The following is a 20,337-nucleotide window of genomic DNA, read 5'->3' on the forward strand; positions in this document are numbered from 1 at the left end:
ATTAAGTTTTTCCACCATAGTTCTCCTCTTGAACGGATATTGGAGAAGAGACCGAACTGAATTCATTGGCTGCTGAGATCCGGTATCCATGCTGCTGCTGGTTGTAGGCGCACTGGCGTCCATGTTTGTTACGTCTGCGTGATGGCCGTGAGGAGTGACGGCCAAAAACGTGCTGGAGTCGAGAATCTCCGAGTTCTACCGAGCACTAACGAAAGCCTTTGGCGGTAGCTCTATTGCCCATCATCATCAAAGCTGAGTCCACGTATCTTCGGCTTCGTGAGGGGGCGGTCTCATGTAAAACCGAAACCATACATGGATGTAACGTGGTCTGTCGTTCAAGAAACTGATTGGTTTATTTTGAAATTTCCGAGTCTGGCTTACTGATTGGACGATAGTACATTGTGTGTTGAATAAACTTCAATCTAATTGGGAGTTTTTTTCCACGTGATGTTTTCCATCCCGCCGATTGGCTCACAGTTTGGCTATATATGTGTCATTTGAACTGCATCTAACGTCTTTTTTAGTAAGACTTCTCAGAGTGCACACGTACGTTTGTTTGGATCTTTATCTGTTGCGTTTCTTGTTCTCTGTCGTTTGTTTTAGTATGTTTGTTTATTTTTAAGCATTTTTAGTTGTTTTCATCTTGTTCACTTCTTGTCATGGTGAGTAATGAATGCTTTGATAAATAACTTCTTGTCATGGTGAGTAATGAATGCTTTGATAAATAATTTCTTGTGCAGATCTTTAAGCAAGCAGTTTTATTATCCCTGTGATTTAATTTGGAACCGAGTAAAGCTAACTGGTTGGATGGTGTGGATTCAGTTACACAGAGAGTGAAAGTGTTTGCTCAGTGCGCTAATCTGCCTATCTTTTTTGTTGAGAGATCAGCAGTGTTTGGATCCACAAAGTGTGACTACTTTGATAGTGGAAACTGTGTTTATGGCTTATTTTGTGCATTTAAAGTTCAACCGCCATTGATAGTTGTTAAAAGTTGTTAAACCTGTGCATATGAAACAAAAAATAACGCTTTTTGTTATCGATTTATTGTGAAATAACGGAAGGTGTGCTTGCTCCTTTTCCTGTTGAGCGGTTGTGATTTCTGTCCATTGACTGCGTAAGTGCTCCGTGTGTCTCCGCACTGACGCAGAAGAATGTAACGGTTTCAATATTGATTGCTGAAGTATGTTACAAAGTTGTAGACATATTCGTTTTGTGGGTCATTTTTGTCACGTTTTATTTAATAGTCAATACTTGAACATTTTTCTGCATAGCAATAAAGACGTAAATGCTACATGTGCGTTTGAGAAGCAATGGCCCATCCGCCATTTTGGGTGGGTGTTTCAGTCTTCAAATGCAAGGGAACTTGTCCGTCTAACGAATGCAATGTGTTGAATGGCTTCCCATTAAACATGGCGCTGTTTCCGTCATTTTGGGTGGGTTTTTTAACTTCAATGATGTGAGTGGGTACCCATCTAAGATGGCGGTCAGCTGCTACGTCATTTCTTCCTTCAGTCGTGTAGATCAGGGATTCCCAAAGTGTGGTGCGTGCGCGAGCTGCCGCTAGGGGGTGCGCGAGGTGAAAAGTGTAATGGCTGCAGAGCTCAGAGAATTCTGTCAAAAGTCACCATTAGCGTAGCCAGAAACTCATTTGTGGGTGGTAGGGATCATGATAAAGATCTATTGGAGATCTAACCCAACTTTTGGACTGCTCTGCCAGTCACTGTGGCTCAAGCTGAGAGGAGCTTTTCAAAACTTGATCAAGTCATACCTGAGGTCACCTATGTTTCAGGGGCGGCTGACTAACCTGGCTCTGATTAGTATCAATCACTCAGTAGGGGAGCAGATTTCATATGTTGACATTATTGATGACTTTGCATCAAGGTTAGGTTTTAATTTTAGTTTGTGTTTTCTGTTCTAAGTGTAATGCTGTAGTGATTATCTTTAGTTTGTTATGTGTGAAATAATTTTGCTATTTAGTAGGGCTGCACGATATTAGGGAAACCTGCGATATTCGATAACAGTGCTTAATTTTGCAATACCGATATTACTCACGATAGATGAACAAATACTAAAGTATGCAGTGTTGATGTCGTCTGGTGTGTGACGTCTGCTCTGGGTTCAAAGCAAACAAAAACTAATGCATGAATTCCATTACAGCATACTATTTTTATTGAAAAAATATGCAGCTGCACCTGCTACTGTATTAGCAGCAAAACAACAAACTGCATGCAGGCAGTTTCTCAGTGACTTTAAAACATCACCTCCACCATAAAACTTTTTCTGATGCTCCAAATACAGGAAAACATCCCTTACCAGGGTTTTTGAATAAATAAAAAAAAAAACAGAAAATAAGTTTAAATGTTAAATAATAGTTAACATCACTTAAATGCAACAGCAAATTCTCTCATTGCTACTGAACATTTTCTCCACTTATGTGGTTATGATATAAGGCTGTTGCTGTAATTGGGAAGTGAACTGTGCTGGGTCAAACTAGGAGAATATTAAGATTTTCTGAGGGAAAGAGAAAAACAATTGTCTACCTTTCAGAAGAGGAACTGGCAAAAAACTACATGGAAAATATGTGAAAACGTTTGTTTTTAACCCCAAATTGAACAAGTTTACCTGGATCTCAAAAAGCAGCTCAGATGATGAAACTGCAACTATGATTCTGATAACAAGCTAACAAATTGAACTAGCTCCTCTAAGATAACCGGCTAGCAGAGCTTCTGACTGACAGTGTATGTGCAGCAGCAAATCAACTATCCTGATTAACAAGGTTATAAAAGATCATAAATGAAAAATCACTTTGATGTGTGGGGGAACTTTTCCAGGCCCTCTTTAGCAGGGTGGGACTGGGAGGAGAGTGCTGTAGCCTTTTAGCTGGAAGCTAACTGGAGCCTGGGGCTAACGGTGGGTTGGTTCACAGGCACGTGTCGGAGTCAACCCCGTTATTATCAGCTGCTTAATGACACCGAGCGGACTCACGTTCACGTTTGAAAGCAACACTGATTACAGAAACCTCAGCACAAAGTGAGTTCGTTAATCTGAGCCAGCATGACGAACAAGGGAAGCGAGCGGCAGTGGAAAGCGGGGGGCAGAGCAGAGATAGTGGAATTTTGGGGTAAGGGTCTACGTAGGGGGCGGGCGTATTACGTGAACGGACCCGTCTGATTGGCTGCATATCAGAAGGGCTACATTTGATTGGTCAAATAATACTTCCGCTTAAAAAACAGAGTTGGTTTACAAAAAGTTGATGTATGACACGGATACCTCAAAGGGGGACTTGCCCGGGGAGTAATTCCATGTAGAACCGCCACTGGGAACAAGCACAATTCAGCCAAAGTTTCATCATCAGGGAACATTTTCTGTGAGAAGTCTCTCTGAGAAACCGGGTTTGGAAAACTCTCGCTTCAGTGGAAGGAATCTTCCTGCATGGTTCTGCAACGTTCTCCAAGCCCCTCTCCACATCTTCAGCTCGCTGTGCACCTTATGTACATGCTGACAGTGAGCTGCACTGAGCGGTGTCCAGCTCAGATGTTCAGAAGGGAATCTTTTCTTGAGTGATTTAGCAACATCTGCGATTTGCGAAACGAATAAAGTGTCAGTTCGTCTGCGTGCGTCGGAGTAATTCTTTCTTTCTCCGTCAAAATAAATGGCCAAATACGGGAACTGTCCGGTCAACACAAGCCCTGCTTTTAACTGTTCTGTTTTCTTGTGAAAATAGATCAAATTAAACTTGATTAACACCAGAGGCAGGCGCACTGCGCCATTATCTCTGTCACTATAAATGAGGGAAAAATAAAATGATCGGATCCTTTTCTGACCTTCCCCACCTACAAAGTTTAATTACAACAATCAAACGTGACAGAGCCTGGATTTGTATTCTGAAGTCTAAACATGTTTTTTAAAAAGAAACGTATGACAAAAGTGGCACCTGCTCAGTAAAACCACCAACAGGGTGTAAAATATCAAAATATTGTAGGCAGAGACGGGCTACAGCTTCTGGATCCACTTTATATAAATCGTTTTATTGATTATCATCTTATGAAAGAGCTTTGACGTACACGAGCGACTGGTACCGGCTGTTGTCACCTGTTGTGAGCAGCGCTCTGCTGTCTGACGGTTTTGTGTTCTGGGGCAGCGGCTGGATCTCTGGGACTTGGAGCTCTCTTAGTCTCCTACACATCTTTGGGGGCAGATCTGTGGCCCCTCACGCTCTCTATTGGATGCTTTTATAGAGAAATCTTACATAAACAAGCGCGTGTACACACACAAGTGCTCACACGGTGCTCTCATAAGTATGGGGTTGGGCACGTTCCACACATGTCTTAACGCTGTCGTTGCCACTAAATGCACTATGATTTATTATTATCGTGTGATTGTATTTCTTCAAGTTGACACAGTGATGGCTTGCTCCTGTTGTGTTGTTGTGTGTCCCATTTTTTCTCTCTCTTTCTGCAGGCCTAGAAGCAGACTCTTGTTCATTATTGTTTATTTTTGTGGACCCCCACCCCCTTTTTCTCCCCCCACCTTTTGTCTTTGTCTTTATCTTTCACCTCTGATTCCGTGTCTGGTCGGAATGACAAATTATTCAAAAGCAATAAAGTTTAAAGTATCAGACGTGACATTAGCTTTGATGCTCCACCTGAGAGTAAATCTGTAAGGCTTTTCACCAACATTCAGACATCAATTCTGTTTGCTTCACAGCCAGACAGGACACGGGGAAAAAATTATAATAAAAATAATGTAATATTGTGAGTTTATTTTTAGTCATGCGAAGTTTAATGTAGAAATAAGTAAAACGTTATTAAAAGTTACAGTACTTAAAGCTAAACTGAGATTAAGTAAAATAATGTAAATACCATAAGACTATTCAAAAGTTTGACTGATAACAATGGGGTGTTTAAACTATTAAAGTTGCATTGTTTAAGACTAAATTAAAAAATATGTTGTGATTGAATATTTCATACAATGCAGTTATAAATAAATGTTTTTTAGTACATGTATTGCTGACTATTTAAATTAGTCTAAGCATTCTATATAAAATACAGCAGGTGTATGTGCACTTTCATAAGTGCAAGTAAGTACTAATCAAACTTGACATTTAATAACTTTTGATATTTTTAAACAATAGTTTGAAATTTAGCATGATTTAAAACTTCATTCTTGGGGTTTGATTAGATATTTTCATTTTTATATTATGATTCCTTGTTCAGGGGTTATCAGTAAAGTAGTAATAATTATGTTAATGTATTTTGTCATAGATGTCACACACAAGTTATGAATTTTTATCCTTTAAATTAGATTATACTGTGATTAACTCATTTAAAGAGCAAGTTGCCCCCAAATCAACTTTTTTTCTGATAAACTATATAAATGTGTGTCTAATCGTGCTACAGAAATGCGCAGTCAATAGTTCTGCACTTTAGTGCATTTTAGTTAAGATTTTAATTTTCTGCCTAAAACTGTCAGTGTTGTGCCGTTGTCAGATAAAAACTCTGCACTACATTTGAATTTAAATCTGTCATAGCTATTGACTAAGAGGTACACAGTGATGTTAGATGGTAGATTATGATGTCACAATGTTGTGAGTGTGTGTATTTGTTTGTGGCTCTACCCTCTCTGTCTGCTAGACAACAGCATTTGTTGCATTTTTCAAACAGGAAGTGGGAGTTGAGTAAGAATGTGGTCATGGGTGACTTGCTCTTTAAAATTTAGGATTGTTTTTACATTTATATAAGTTTAGCAAATTGATGGTTGCATAAGATTCTAAAAGGTGTGAGTGAGTGAGTCTAATTCTGTCTTTACTGAGTACAGACACATGATAACATAGAAATCCATAGTGTTTGTGTTGCTTTTCTAATAGTGCTGTCATGTATTTTATGTTTCAAACAGCATTCACTATGCCTGGCAAAGAGTCCAAACGCAAGGCGGATGCTGCTAAGCGCAGCAATCGTCCAGCTCCGCCTATTCGTATCGGGATTCCAACGCACAGCAATGATGATACTAATTGTATGTATTGCAGTATTATTTCGCAGAACAAAATATTGTAGTGTTTTGCAATTCATTTAATCTATACTGTATTTATGTAAGATGAAAAATTATTAGCCAAAAAGATTGTTAATTTTTGTGTGTGTTTTTGTTTTGTAAGTTTCTGGAACTGGCTTTCGTCATCGAGTTCGTCGTTGGCCGACCAGTGTGATTTCTAACAAAGCTCACAAGTTGGTCCTTCCAGATGAGATTCCTGAGAAGAAAGTGAGTGTAATGTCCACAAATATTTAAAATATAAATATAGATTTTCTTCCAATACTATCTAGCAGTACTCTGGGATTCTAAGGAAACGATCAGATGGTGTTGAAGCCGCTATCAGTTACAGTGCTGCAAACAGACTGAATCGGCTTCTTTTTGACATGTGCCTCAAGTCTACCAACTTTTGAATCTTAATAGAAAACCTAGTTGTGTTCATCTTCCTTTTTAGTCGGTGCTTCTCAATCTGTGATTTAGAACTTAAGCTGCTCAGTTATTTTTACATATCTTTATTTGTATTTATGTTGGTGTATTCTGTGATTAGTTTTACCATTTCATGTTTTATTGTTTGTAAACTTTGACTGTTTAATGTGATCTCTTTCTTCCTGAAAAGCATATTGCATTGCCGTTTGTATGAAATGTCATAGAAATACAGATTGTTTTATATTGAAATGTATTTATTAATTTTTCAAATTTAGTTCATCCTACTTGTTGGGGACTCCCACTTGAGGTCCGTGGCAGACGGCATAGTCCCTATGCCGGTTGGCGGCCTCGCTTTTGGTGTGATGTCCACTCCAGGAGCTTGTGCAGATCTTCTGCGCCTTGAGGTTTCACAGGCTGTGTTACCTCGGGAGCCTGATGCTGTTTGCGTCATGGCTCCTTCTAACAACCTTACGGCCAGCAGAACAGTTGAAGAGGCAGGGGATGCATTTGAGCGGTACCTTTTGGCTGTTCTCAGTCGCTGGCCTAAGGTGAGAGGCTGATTTGTGTAATTTTGAAGGTATGAGAAATGACAGTAAACGTACATCTTTAAAAATAATTGTATTCTTTCTTCTTTTTTTTTTTTTAGGTTTTCTGTACCTCCATGATTCCCCGTTTAGTTGGTTCCTGGGAGCGTCAAGACCTGTTTCAGCAGGAGTACCACCGCAGATCGGCTAAGCTTGGTAAGTTGCAACATAATTAGATGAAACGGTAGTATTAACGACAAGCGTTATTGCTATTTACTCTTAGGTATCAAACAATCACAATGTATAACTTTACATGAATTTTTTCTTTCTGCTTCGAAGGTGTAAGTTATGTGCCGATCCACGATCACCTACCCAGGTACCGTCTTAAACTGTGGTGCCGTGATGGTGTAAGTATATTGCTTGGAAGAAAACAAGGTAAAGGTTCTTAAGTTTGAGATGATAAATTTGTATTTTCTTTTGTTCGTGTTTGTGGTTGCAGATCCACCTCAGTGATAATCACGGGATGCCTATACTCACGCAACTGATGTGGAATGCCTCCTATCAGTTCTTGGAGACACACGCACCAAAGCCACTGGTGCAGCACCAGGTGTCTCGTCCGCAGAAAGCGAGTATTGTGCCCCGTGTGGTTGTGAAGGGTGTGGAACGCATTCCACCTCCACGCCCTTCCGAATGGACGTTTGTGAGACCTAGCGGGAAGGTGAGAGACTTTATAAAGTATAAATATTGTAAAATGTTTATAATTTTAGGCAACTGGGCCAGTAATGCTTCTAAATGTGTTTTCTTTTATTTACCATTGCAGAGGAACCATTCAGGGGAATTTGAAAAGACTTCTAATTCCCCCAAGAAACGAGTGGTTGTTTCTAAGGTTTGTGAATGTTTTTGATTGATCTTTTTCAAAGAATTTTGATTAGATGATAATATGTGGTGAATTTTCTTCAATAGGCTGATGACACTTCAGTGGCCTTGAAGGAGTGTTTCATCCCCCTGAATCCCGTTAGGTTCTCACCTTCAATTCTGGCTGCCATGGACACGATTGCTCCAGCGGATGGTCCCACAGATATACAAGTAGCTTTAAAGCAAAAGTTTATTATTATCTTTTAATGTAAAGTGTAATGTTGTTCCTGGTGCTTGTAATATGGGCTGTCTGTATGGTATATTTGAAAATATTGTACTTAACCGTATTATTTTCTGTTTGTAGACTACATCTGTGCGACATTTTAAGAAAGCAGCTAGGCGTGTCCAGCAGGAGGTTGATTCATTAAATTATCTGGCATACAAATACATTGTGGTGTTATTTTTCTTCACCGTTGTTGTTCTTGAATTATAGGTTGCATCCACACCTTGCATAAATCCTCTTGCAGAGGTGGAGTCTGTTCGGTCTAGGAAGGAGGTAAGAAGCGTGTGTTTCAAACATAAAATCTAAACTAATCTTTATTGACGATGTATTGACCTTTAATTTCTTCTGTATAGGTGTTGGACTGTGACCAGCTGCCTTCACCCCACCATCAGGAGGCATCTGGTTGTCCTGGGTCTGTCTCTGGGTCTGTTGCTGCCCATGCTGTGATGCTTCCTTCTGGCCATCATGCGCATGCATCACCCAGAGGTCAGTCTGCTAACACCCCTTCTTGCGTGCGTTCACAGGTTTTGCTGTCGTCTCTAGTTCCAGAGACAACTGTTCAAAATCCTGTTGTAAATAATTTTGATAAAGATAAAACAATTTTACACAACAATGATACAGTTTTAGACTCTGTCCTAGGATCATTTCACCAGGGAGATGGGCGTTTTAAATATGGGGGAGTTCAGTGTGCAGCTATTACTGTTGTTGCTTTAACAAAGCACAAACAGAAGAGTGTTTTCTCTTGGGATTTTGCCGTGTTGGATAATGTTGTTGAGTTAGGAGATGAGCTGTACACAGATTTGCGCGACAACAAGAAGATTAGAGGTGGACATGAGTTTCTCTCTGTTCCAGACTTGCCAAAGGAAATTGACATGGAAGAACAGCGTTTTAAGCTTGTTTATGGGGATTTCGTTTTAGGAGATGTAGATGTAGCTGAAGGCGAGTTAATAGATGCTGGTGTGTACACTCCTCTCCTGGATGGATTGAAGAAGATGTGCACACAGCATGAAACTTGCATTATGACATTAAGTGGCAATACTTGTGCTATCATTTGTGATAATGGACGTTATGCTGTAGTAGATTCCCATGCACGCTCCGCAGACGGCATGGTAGACCCGACAGGACAGAGTGTAGTTCTGTACTTTGCGAACCTTGATAATGTTTTTCAACATTTTCAGAGGTTTGCTAGTGAACTGGTGGGATCTCAGAGGTTATTTGAGATCACTGGAGTGGATATTGTTCAGATGGACACATTTAAACATGTATCTGAACAAACAGATGACATTGACATAAACCCTGTTATTTTTGTTAGTGATGCTAGTACTAAAGATTTTCATTTCAGTCCCGTTTCTACAGACGTGTCACAGGCGTTGAGTAAATGTCTGAATGTGAAGTCTGCGATGGTTGAATCATCTCCTGTTCCTTCATGTAGCACAAGTGTGGTTAACGTTGATGATGACAACAGTATTGTAAACAATGATACAATTTTAAGCTCACTTACAGGATCATTTAATCAGAGCGATGGGCGTTTTAAATATGGCGGCGTTCAGTGTGCAGCAATAAGTCTTGTTGCTTTAACTAAGCACAACATACAAAGTGTTTTTTCATGGGATTTTGCCATGTTAGACAATGTTGTTGTTTTGGGCGATGAGCTGTACACATATTTACGTGACAGTAATCTAATAAGTGCTGGGAATGTGTTTCTTTCTGTTCCAGAATTGCCAAAGGAAATCGTTATGGGCAAACAGACTTTTAAGTTGAATTATGGGGATTTTGTTTGTGGAAATGTAGATATCGTTGAAGGCGAACTTATAAATGCTGGAGTGTACACTAGTCTTTGGGATGGTTTGAATAAGATGTGTACACAATATGAAACATGTTTTATTACACTTGGAGACAATACTTGCGCTTTACTTAGTGAAGATGGACATTATGCTATTGTTGATTCACATGCTCGTTCTGCAGATGGAATGGTTGACCCAAACGGTAAAAGTGTAATTCTATATTTTAGTAGTCTTGACAATGTTTTTAGATATATTCTGAGGTTTGCCAGTAAATTAAATGGAACTCAGAAGTTATTTGAGATTAGTGGAGTTAACATTGTTCAGATGGACACATTAAAAAATGTTTCTGAACAAACAAGGTTGCCTCCAACAACAGGAAAGGAGGTTAGGCGTGAAGAGTCATTTCCACTCTCGGAACCAAAAAAGTTACAGACAGATGACACCGACATAAACCCTGTTGTTTTTGTTAGTGATGTTAGCACTAAAGATTTTCATTTCAATCCCATTTCTAGAGACGTGTCACAGGTGTTGAGTAAACGTCTGAATGTGAAGTCGGCAATGGTTGATGAATCATCTCGTGTGATTGGTGAATTGGGTGTACCATGCATGAATCAATCAATAGTGGCAGATGGAAACTGTTTTTTTAGAGCACTTAGTCAAGCTGTTTATAGCACCCAGGAATATCATATAAAAATCCGTCTTGCTTTGGTCAATCAGTTAAAAAAGAATCCTCAAACGTATCAAACCATTTTAAGAAGTGAGTATTCCTCAGTTTCGCAGTACCTCACCTCATCCAGGATGCAGTACGTTGGCAGTTGGGCAACTGAAGTGGAAATTCAAGCTGCTGCTGATTATTTTGGCATTAACATATTTACTTACTGTAATGATAAATGGCTTAAATATACTTCCAACAGCATCTTTTCACAGCAGGCTGTTTATTTGGAGAATAGTAATGGTAACCATTATGAGACAGTGGTTTGTGTAAAACAACCTAACACAGGAACTTGTTATGGTTATTGTGGCCCTGTAGATAGTGTTTCTGGTAGATACAATACTCGACATGCTGCTACAGAACATTTAAAATGTTCAGTAGAAACTGTGACGCTTGAGCCGAGTTCCATAGATACAGATGGTGTTGGTGTTCATTCAAATACTTTATTTACTCCTATGTCTGCAGATTTTTGTAAAACTCTGTAATCGGTTGAAAATTGATTTTGAGAAACACAATTCCCAAGAGTCCACATCAGGTGGGCCTTTAGGAAATGTGTGTAAGACAGAACATATTATTGAAGATGGTAACAGTTTTTTTAGAGCTGTAGCTCATGTAATTAGTGGGTCACAGAAGGGCCATCGTAAGATCAGACTCGCTGTTGTTTCTTATATGTCCAAAAATGCTGAAGAGTGTGAGAAGTTTCTGGGAAAAGAACATGCTTCTGTGTCAGAATACATAAAAAAGTCACAGATGAATTATGTCGGTCACTGTGCTACAGATGTAGAATTTAGAACTACAGCCAGTGTTTTAGGGATACCCATATTTATCAACAATGGCACAGAGTGGGTCAAATATAGTTCTCAAGCTGGTAATTTCGTCACTGAGGGACTATATTTGTCAAACTGTAATAATCATTTTGAACCCATTATTTGCATAAGACTGGGTAATAAAGAAACATGCTTTGGGTTTTGTAAAGTTGATTCTTTGTCAGACAACGTAAACAAATGCAGAAGGTCAACTATGATGCAGGTAAATGCTGACCCAAACATGGAAAAGGTAAAAACGAGGAAGAGTTTTTCCAGATATTTAAAGCAAAATAAGGCTCATGCAGAAGCCTCTAATTATAAAACGATAAGTACCATACCATACCAATTTTATTTATATAGCACATTTAAACACGGCATGAGAGCCGACCAAAGTGCTGAACAAAACACACAATAAAAACAATCAAAAATAAAAACTAAATCCATTAAAATCAAGTAATCCAACCCTAAAAGGAAAGGTAGAAAGGGAATAAGTTAGACAGAATTAAAAGCCAGAGAATAAAAGTGAGTTTTTAAACGAGACTTAAAAAGGGAAAGAGAGGAAGAGAGTCTGATCGGGAGGGGCAAGTGGTTCCAGAGCTTCGGTGCACAAACTGAAAAGGCGCGCTCCCCGCGGGACTTACAGCGAGAGCTAGGGACATGTAGGAGGTGTTGGTCAGCTGATCGGAGGGATCTTGTAGGGACATATGGGTGAATGAGCTCAGACAAGTAGCCAGGTGCTAAGTTATTTAGGGATTTAAACACAAAAACCAGGATCTTAAACTCTATCCGGAGATGGATGGGGAGCCAATGAAGATTTGCTAAAACCGGTGTGATGTGTTCCCGCTGCCTGGTGCCAGTCAAGAAGCGAGCTGCTGCGTTCTGCACTAGCTGAAGTCGAGCGAGAGTGGAGGAGGAGATACCGTATAGCACTGAGTTAGAGTAGTCGAGACGGGAAGTAATAAATGCATGGACAACTGAATGAAGATGATGCCTTTTTAAAATGGGCTTAACTTTAGAGAGACGCCTCAGGTGGTAATAACAGGTCTTAACTACCTGGTTGACATGAATGTCCATTTTTAGTTTAGCGTCCATCACAACCCCTAAGTTTGTGACACGGTTTTTCAACCCACTTGTGATAAATGGAAGGGTCAGTTGGGGACTTTGAGAAGTGCAGTTAAAGACAAAATAAAAAGTCAGAAGAAAAATGCATACAAGGAAAATGTTGCTTACAGAATGAAAAAGATCAGCACGACCAAATTTAAATACAAATTTCTTCTTGCACATAATGAGAAAGTGAAAAAGATGGCTTTGTTTAACTACCATTGCAACTTGTCTAAGAAAGAGAAAGTTAAACAGAGGGCCAAACATAGGTCCATTTTCAACTACCATCATAATTTGGCTCACAAAGACAAAGTTAAACAGAGGGCCGTTTTCAACTACCATCATAATTTGGCTCACAAAGACAAAGTTAAACAGAGGGCCGTTTTCAACTACCATCATAATTTGGCTCACAAAGACAAAGTTAAACAGAGGGCCGTTTTCAACTACCATCATAATTTGGCTCACAAATTCAAAGTTAAACAGAGGGCCGTTTTCAACTACCATCATAATTTGACTCACAAAGACAAAGTTAAACAGACGGCCAAACATAGGTCCATTTTCAACTACCATCATAATTTGACTCACAAAGACAAAGTTAAACAGAGGGCCAAACATAGGTCCATTTTCAACTACCATCATAATTTGACTCACAAAGACAAAGTTAAACAGAGGGCCAAACATAGGTCCATTTTCAACTACCATCATAATTTGACTCACAAAGACAAAGTTAAACAGAGGGCCAAACATAGGTCCATTTTCAACTACCATCATAATTTGGCTCACAAAGACAAAGTTAAACGGAGGGCCATTTTCAACTACCATCATAATTTGGCTCACAAAGACAAAGTTAAACGGAGGGCCATTTTCAACTACCATCATAATTTGGCTCACAAAGACAAAGTTAGACGGAGGGCCGTTTTCAACTACCATCATAATTTGGCTCATCAAGACAAAATGAAAGAGTTGAGTAGAAAGAAATACCTTAATGTTAAACATAAGACATGTTTAATAGAAAGTATCCAGCATAAAAGAATGCTGATTAAAGTAAATTCACAAAACTTTGATTTTGTTGTAGATCAGTTTTTAGAGAAGGTGAAAGATGGACCTGATTTTGTGTGTTGTGTCTGCTCACGGTTGTTGTTTAGACATCAGGTCTTAAATTTTAATCAAGAATACTATAGAAAAACCAAAGAAATGTCACTTATAGCAGATAAATGTATAAGTGACAATCATCTACACAAATGCAATGATGCGTGTAGATTACCTTGCAAATTGAATGTATGTAGAAATAAACTGTACATCTGTTACACGTGTCATTATAAAATTAGTAAATGTCAGATACCCCCAGAAAGTTCAATCAACAGGCTGACTGTTGATCCCATCCCACCTCAACTGGCATGTTTAAATACATTAGAGCAACATTTAATAGCGATGAATATACCATTTATGAAAATGTTGGCTCTGCCCAAAGGTGGTCAGAATGGGGTTCATGGCCCGATATGTTGTGTTCCTGCAAATATAGTGGAAACGTGCAGTTTGTTACCACGTACCAACATGGAGGGGTCTTTATTACCTGTAAAGTTAAAGCGTAAATTGACATATAAAGGACACTATGATTATCAGTATGTTGACACACAGCATGTTCAGGAAGCTCTTCAGTATTTAAAACATCATAATTTGCATTACAAAGATGTAGAGTTCAATGAGTCTTGGATTAACACTTTTACTCAGGAAGATGAGTCATCGGTCTTGGAAGACGATAGTGGTTCTAGTAAAGATGAAGATACTTGCATAGATGGAGAAGATGAGTTATTGCATGACAGACAACAGCACTGTATGTTTCAGGACACCTGTCTCATGCCAGTAGATATAGGACAAGAAGCATTGGACCAGTATGTGGATAACATATTAAATTTAGCTCCAGGTGAAGGTAACAATCCAGTGAAATTGCTTTCAGATTTTACAAATGAAGCAAAATGTTTTCCCGTCTTGTTTCCTTCAGGATCGAATACTTACTATGAAAGCAGACAATTTCGTTTGACTCTGAATCGGTATTTCAACAACAGGCTTCTTCATGTCGATGGTCGATTTGCTAACAATGTAGAATATATATTTTTTGCACAGTACATGTCTGAACTAGAGCAAGTTGTGTCCAAAGTTTCTATAGCTTTGCGTAAAGGTAAAAGCGGTGAATCTCAGAAGTTGGGTAATTTGATACAGGATCAGGATTCTTTGAATAAGCTGTTAGAGTTTGATGATGGCTACCGGTTTCTTAAACCAATTCGCGGCACACCTGCTTTTTGGCAATCTGCACAGCGAGACCTCCTGGCCTGTGTAAAAATGTTGGGCAAACCTACTTGGTTCGCATCATTTTCGTCAGCAGATTTGAGGTGGACTAACCTTCTTTATAGTATTTTGAAACAGGAAGGCAGAACAGAGACAGTGGAACAGCTGGAGTGGGCTGATAAATGTGACCTCCTACGTAGGAATCCAGTAACTGCTGCCCGAATGTTTGATTTTAGATGGCATGTCTTCTTAAGGGAAGTGCTAATGTCTCCTGCCAATCCCATTGGTAAAATAGAAGATTATTATTATCGTGTTGAGTTCCAGCAGCGTGGTTCTCCTCACTGTCATTGCCTTTTCTGGGTTTCTGGTGCTCCCATTTTAGATAAGAACACAGATGAGGAGGTCATTGCATTTGTTGATGAATATGTGACATGTGAACTTCCTTCTGAAGACGATTCACTACATGAAGTTGTCTCATCTGTCCAGCAGCACTCCAAACGGCATTCAAAGACTTGTAGAAAGAAAAAAACTGTTTGTCGTTTTAATTTTCCACGACCCGCATCTGTTAGAACTTTTATTAGCCGCGGTGAAAAGTATCAAGATGCAGTGAAGAGTTGCAAGTGTGATAAAACAGATAGCACTGTACAGTGTGCCTGTGCGTCTCAAGATAAAGGTCGTAAACAGGAAATGGACAAAGAAGTAGCAAGTGCCATTTTAACTAAAGTGAAGACTGCTATTTCTAGTGAAGACTGTCCATATAACAGTGTAGAAGGTCTGTTTCAGGGCCTAGGTATCAGTCAGGAACTATTTGAAATGGCATATAAACGATTTAGTCGAAATACACATGTTGTTTTGAAAAGGGAAGTTAATGAAATCTGGATTAATCAGTATAGCAAGTTGCTGTTAAAAGCTTGGAATGCTAATCTTGATATCCAGTATTGCGTCGATGCTTATGCGTGCTGTGTATACATAATATCATACATGTCTAAAAGTGAACGGGAAATTGGCCTTCTGCTTGCTAATTCTCAAAGAGAAGCAGCCAAAGATGGTAATCTTAGTGCAAAAGAGGCCTTGAAGAGTCTTGGCAATGTTTATCTTCATAATCGGGATGTTTGTGCGCAGGAAGCAGTCTACAGGCTAACTAACATGCATCTAAAGGAGTGTTCTAGGAAAGTTGTGTTTGTTCCCACCGGTGATAATATAGTGAAAATGAGTTTGCCTATTTCTGTTTTGAAGCAAAAAGCAGCATCACAGGATCTTACTTCAGATGACATGTGGATGACCGGATTAGTTGATCGTTATAAGAAGAGGCCAAATGATGATGTGTTCAATGATATGTGCCTGGCTACGTTTGCATCAGAATATCGTGTTTTGAGTAAAAACGAAAAATGTAGAAATCCTATAAAGTTAAGTAATGATTTAGGATTTGTTACAAAAAGAACTCGGACTAAACCAGCGGTTGTTCGTTACGCGCGTTTCTCTGAAACCAAAGACCCAGAGAAATTTTTTCAAAGCATGTTGCAGTTGTTTTTACCGTACCGCCATGATAGTCAACTTAAGCTTAACTGTGAAACTTTTGAGGAATTTTACAGAACTGGTTTAATTAGATTTTTTGATGGAACAAACCACTCTGTAAAGGCTGTTGTAGATTTAAATCGGAGTAAATTTGAGTTAGAATCTGATCATTTGGATGCTGTGAATAATCTAGTCGGTGATGTAATGTTAGAAGATGCATGGTGTGAGTTGTGTCCGGCAGTTGAAATGGAACGTTTGGAGTGTGTTGAAATACTGAAAGAATCAGAACCGACAGTAAGTGACGAGGCAGAAGTAATCCCAGATTTGGCTCCATGTTCAAACCAAACTGCACATTTAGAGAAGAGAAACACGATGAGTAGAGGTGAAGGTCTGGCATTGATTAGGTCTTTAAATGAAAAACAGTTTTCTGTTTTTAATCAAATCAGGCAGTGGTGTGTAGATAAAGTTAATGGTAATAACCCTGAACCGCTGCATGTTTTTGTTACAGGCGGGGCGGGCGTTGGGAAAAGTCATTTAATTCGAGCAATTGAGTATGAAACGCAGAGATTACTGTCACCAAGCTGTAGACATCCTGATAATGCATGTGTAGTATTGGCAGCTCCTACTGGGATTGCAGCATATAATTTAGGTGCAACAACAATCCACACTACACCGTCTATAGGAAAGGATGTACGCTTACCGTACACTCCTCTGGGTGAAGAAAAACTAAATTCTTTACGTACAAAATATTGTGATCTGCAGCTCCTTATTATTGATGAAATATCAATGGTAGATCATAACCTGTTGTCCTATGTTCATGGTAGATTACGTCAAATTAAACAAACGGGTGATTTTTCACCTTTTGGAAATGTCAGTGTAGTGGCTGTTGGAGATTTCTTCCAGCTACCTCCTGTTAAAGGGAAGCCACTCTATTCTGATGGTGTAGGTAGCAACTTATGGTCAAGCCTATTTAAAGTTGTACAGTTAACTGAAGTCGTTAGACAGAAAGATGCTGTGTTTTCTGGACTGCTAAATAGAATCAGAACTCATACAAAAGGTACACCATTATTACCTGAGGATTTAAAGGTTTTAAAAACGTGTGAAACCGGTGAGGCAAGCTCAGCATTGCACATATTTGCAACAAATAATCAAGTAAATAATCACAACATCCATCAGTTATGTCACGTTTGTCCTGATTACATATCAATTACAGCCAAAGATTATGTTAATGATAAAAGAACAGGCAAACTGAAGTTGTTGGAAGGGAATCATGCCAGAGCTTCTAATACTAACTTGTCAGAAGTGTTACAGTTGGGGAAGGGTGCTCGTGTAATGTTGTGTAAAAATGTGGATCTCAATGACGGTTTGGTAAACGGAATTTGTGGTACATTGACAGAAATGGTAATGTTAGAAAATGACACCTTTCCTAAAAAGGTTTATGTTCAGTTTGATGACCATCGTGTCGGCTTGCAGAGGAGGAAAACCTCCCAGTCTCTGTCAGCAAATTTAGCTGGATCTACACCTATTGAACCCGAGGAGGAAAGAGCCACTGTTAAAGGTGGATTACGTCGACAATTTCCTCTTAAATTAGCTTGGGCGGTTACGGTTCATAAAGTTCAGGGACTCACTCTTGAAAACGCCGTTGTTAGTTTTAGGAAAATATTTGCACCAGGTCAAGCATACGTAGCACTTAGCCGTGTAACAAGTCTTTCAGGGCTCACAATTCAGGACTTTGATGAAAAACGAATCTATTGTAAAGATGACATTACAGTTGCAGTTAGTAATATGACACCTTTTTTGACTCCAAACTCACAGTTCGACAGATTTAACTCTTCTGCATTCACTGTGTTTTTAATGAATGTCCAAAGTCTGAATCGACACGTTAAAGACTTAGCTTTCTGCACACAGCATTTGCAACCTAATTGCATTGCTGTCACAGAAACATGGGTATCTACAGACAGATCAGATGCAGTACAGATTGATGGCTATAGTTTTTACAACTGCCCACGAGGTTTAGCTTATTCTAGTACCCATGAGTCTTTGATTGCTTTTCAAGAACAACAACATGGTGGTGTTGGCTTTTATACTGCAGATGGTGTGGCATTTAAAATGTTGCAGGCTCCAGACGTCAACTTGGAGAGTTTAGTGTATAACTTTGTTAACTTACACATAGTACTTGGACTCATTTATCGACCTCCTTTGTATCCCCTTTCTTTGTTTAAAGTAAATTTAACAAAGTTGCTTGATTGGCTGGAGGTACAAAGCGAGACATTAGTACTAATGGGAGATTTTAATGATGACATTTTAAAATCATCAACAATATTAAAACTTTTGACTGACAGAGGCTATGCCCAAATAGTCAAACAGCCAACAACCGAGAAAGGCACTTTAATAGATCATGTCTATGTAAAATCCAACAAGTATATAACAGAAGCATCTGTTATTCCAACATATTTTAGTGATCATCAGGGCATCATGTGTTATTTTACACGGCTTTAGTTTACCTCAAAAAGCACATTTGATTTGATCAACACCTAACTACAGAATTTGTAATGTAAAGAGGTGTGTGTGTGTGTGTGTGTGTGTGTGTGTGTGTGATCAATTTTAGCTTTACTTTTACTAATATTACCTTTCCTTACATGAGCTATCTCTACTGAGAGCAAAATCTATTTCGTTGTACATCTATGCAATGACAATAGAACATATATATATTGTACATATAGTCTGTCAGAACTTTTCTATATGAAATATATTGGATGTATTGTTTTTAAGCAGTGTACATGTTTCGATGCTGTTGAGGGGTTGTGCACACTCAGGACAACTTCGCTGCCGCGTTCCATGTGTGAGAGCAGGGGTTGCAGGACATTGTGCGCACAGGAGTGTAGCAAGATTTTTAAACTGTGGGTGTTGAAATTTCTCTGATGCATATAGGTGAGAAGTGTTACATTCGCAAACTATTTCGCTGTCGTGAGAGCAACGAAGGGGGTAATAACGCGCGGAACGTTTTGGTGTCGTGCATTTGTCATGGCACTAGAATTTCGGGTGTGGTGCAGCACCACGCCTATGTAGGAAAAACCACTAACTGCTGTTGTATGCTTCACCATTTCTGTGTTGTTTTTTTTTTTTTTTTTTTTTTTTTTTCAAATTTCATGTCCCCAACTGACCTAGTCAAAATAACATTTAGCCATTTCCCTCCTTCTCTCAGCTCTAGAATGCTCTTTCCCCTTGTCCTCTGCATTAATCTCTCACCCACTTTTTAATCAAAACTAAAAACATTTCTGTCCAGATCAGCAATTAATACACTAATTTTATTGTTTTAATGTGTGTGTGTGTGTGTGTGTGTGTGTGTGTGTGTGTGTGTGTGTGTGTGTGTGTGTGTGTGTGTGTGTGTGTGTGTCATCTTCTTTGTTGCAAAATGTCTAGGATGTATTGGAAAGCTTTTAAACATGTCTTTTTTTTTACATCAAAATTAAATGTGTTATTAAATTAAAAGCTTTCTAAAGGTTTCGTTTCCTGCATTAAGATGGCATTTATTGAAATTAAACTGAAAACCTTTTGTACAATTGGCTTCTCATTCATCACTATTGATGATGTAACAATTCAACACCAAATTATGCATGATGTTAAAAATTAAACTGGTTAATTACATGCTGTTTTAATGCAGGGTTTGCTTTACCTGGTAAAATGCACAAAAAAGCAAAGGCAATGGTCTGGTCTCCCACTTGTGGGACAGGGTTCAAATCCCTGTGTTGCCCTGCTAATTGTGTTGATCAGTGGAAAAAACTATTATTCAAAAAGGCGAAAAACAATAAAATGTAAGTTTAAAATCTTACTTGCTGCAATTCACCCTAGAACTAAACACCCATTTTGATTTCAAGGACAACTGATAAGATCACACCCATGGGCATTTCTAGCCTGCTTTTGTGAGTACTGAAGCACCCCTAAATTCATCTCTAGCACCCCTAAAGTTTAACATTTATTTATGTATTTTTACAATTTATGGTGATTTTTAAACACATTA

The 20,337-nt window shown here is 38.9% G+C and overlaps 1 protein-coding gene across 1 annotated transcript; it reads left to right on the forward strand.

Moving 5' to 3' along the window:
• Positions 1–531: 531 nt before the first annotated feature.
• Positions 532–19,445, forward strand: LOC129167154 (uncharacterized). The gene is given in 13 exon segments (XM_070541861.1): positions 532–662; positions 5,896–6,255; positions 6,726–6,998; positions 7,097–7,190; positions 7,314–7,381; positions 7,474–7,692; positions 7,795–7,860; positions 7,938–8,060; positions 8,194–8,244; positions 8,323–8,385; positions 8,466–11,086; positions 11,088–11,808; positions 12,531–19,445. Coding segments are annotated over 11 exon segments (10,527 nt in total). The 5' UTR covers positions 532–662; positions 5,896–6,255; positions 6,726–6,782; the 3' UTR covers positions 18,816–19,445.
• Positions 19,446–20,337: the final 892 nt, after the last annotated feature.

The sequence above is a fragment of the Nothobranchius furzeri genome, chromosome 11 (assembly GCF_043380555.1).
Source record: "Nothobranchius furzeri strain GRZ-AD chromosome 11, NfurGRZ-RIMD1, whole genome shotgun sequence".
Classification (NCBI taxonomy): Eukaryota; Metazoa; Chordata; class Actinopteri; order Cyprinodontiformes; family Nothobranchiidae; genus Nothobranchius; species Nothobranchius furzeri.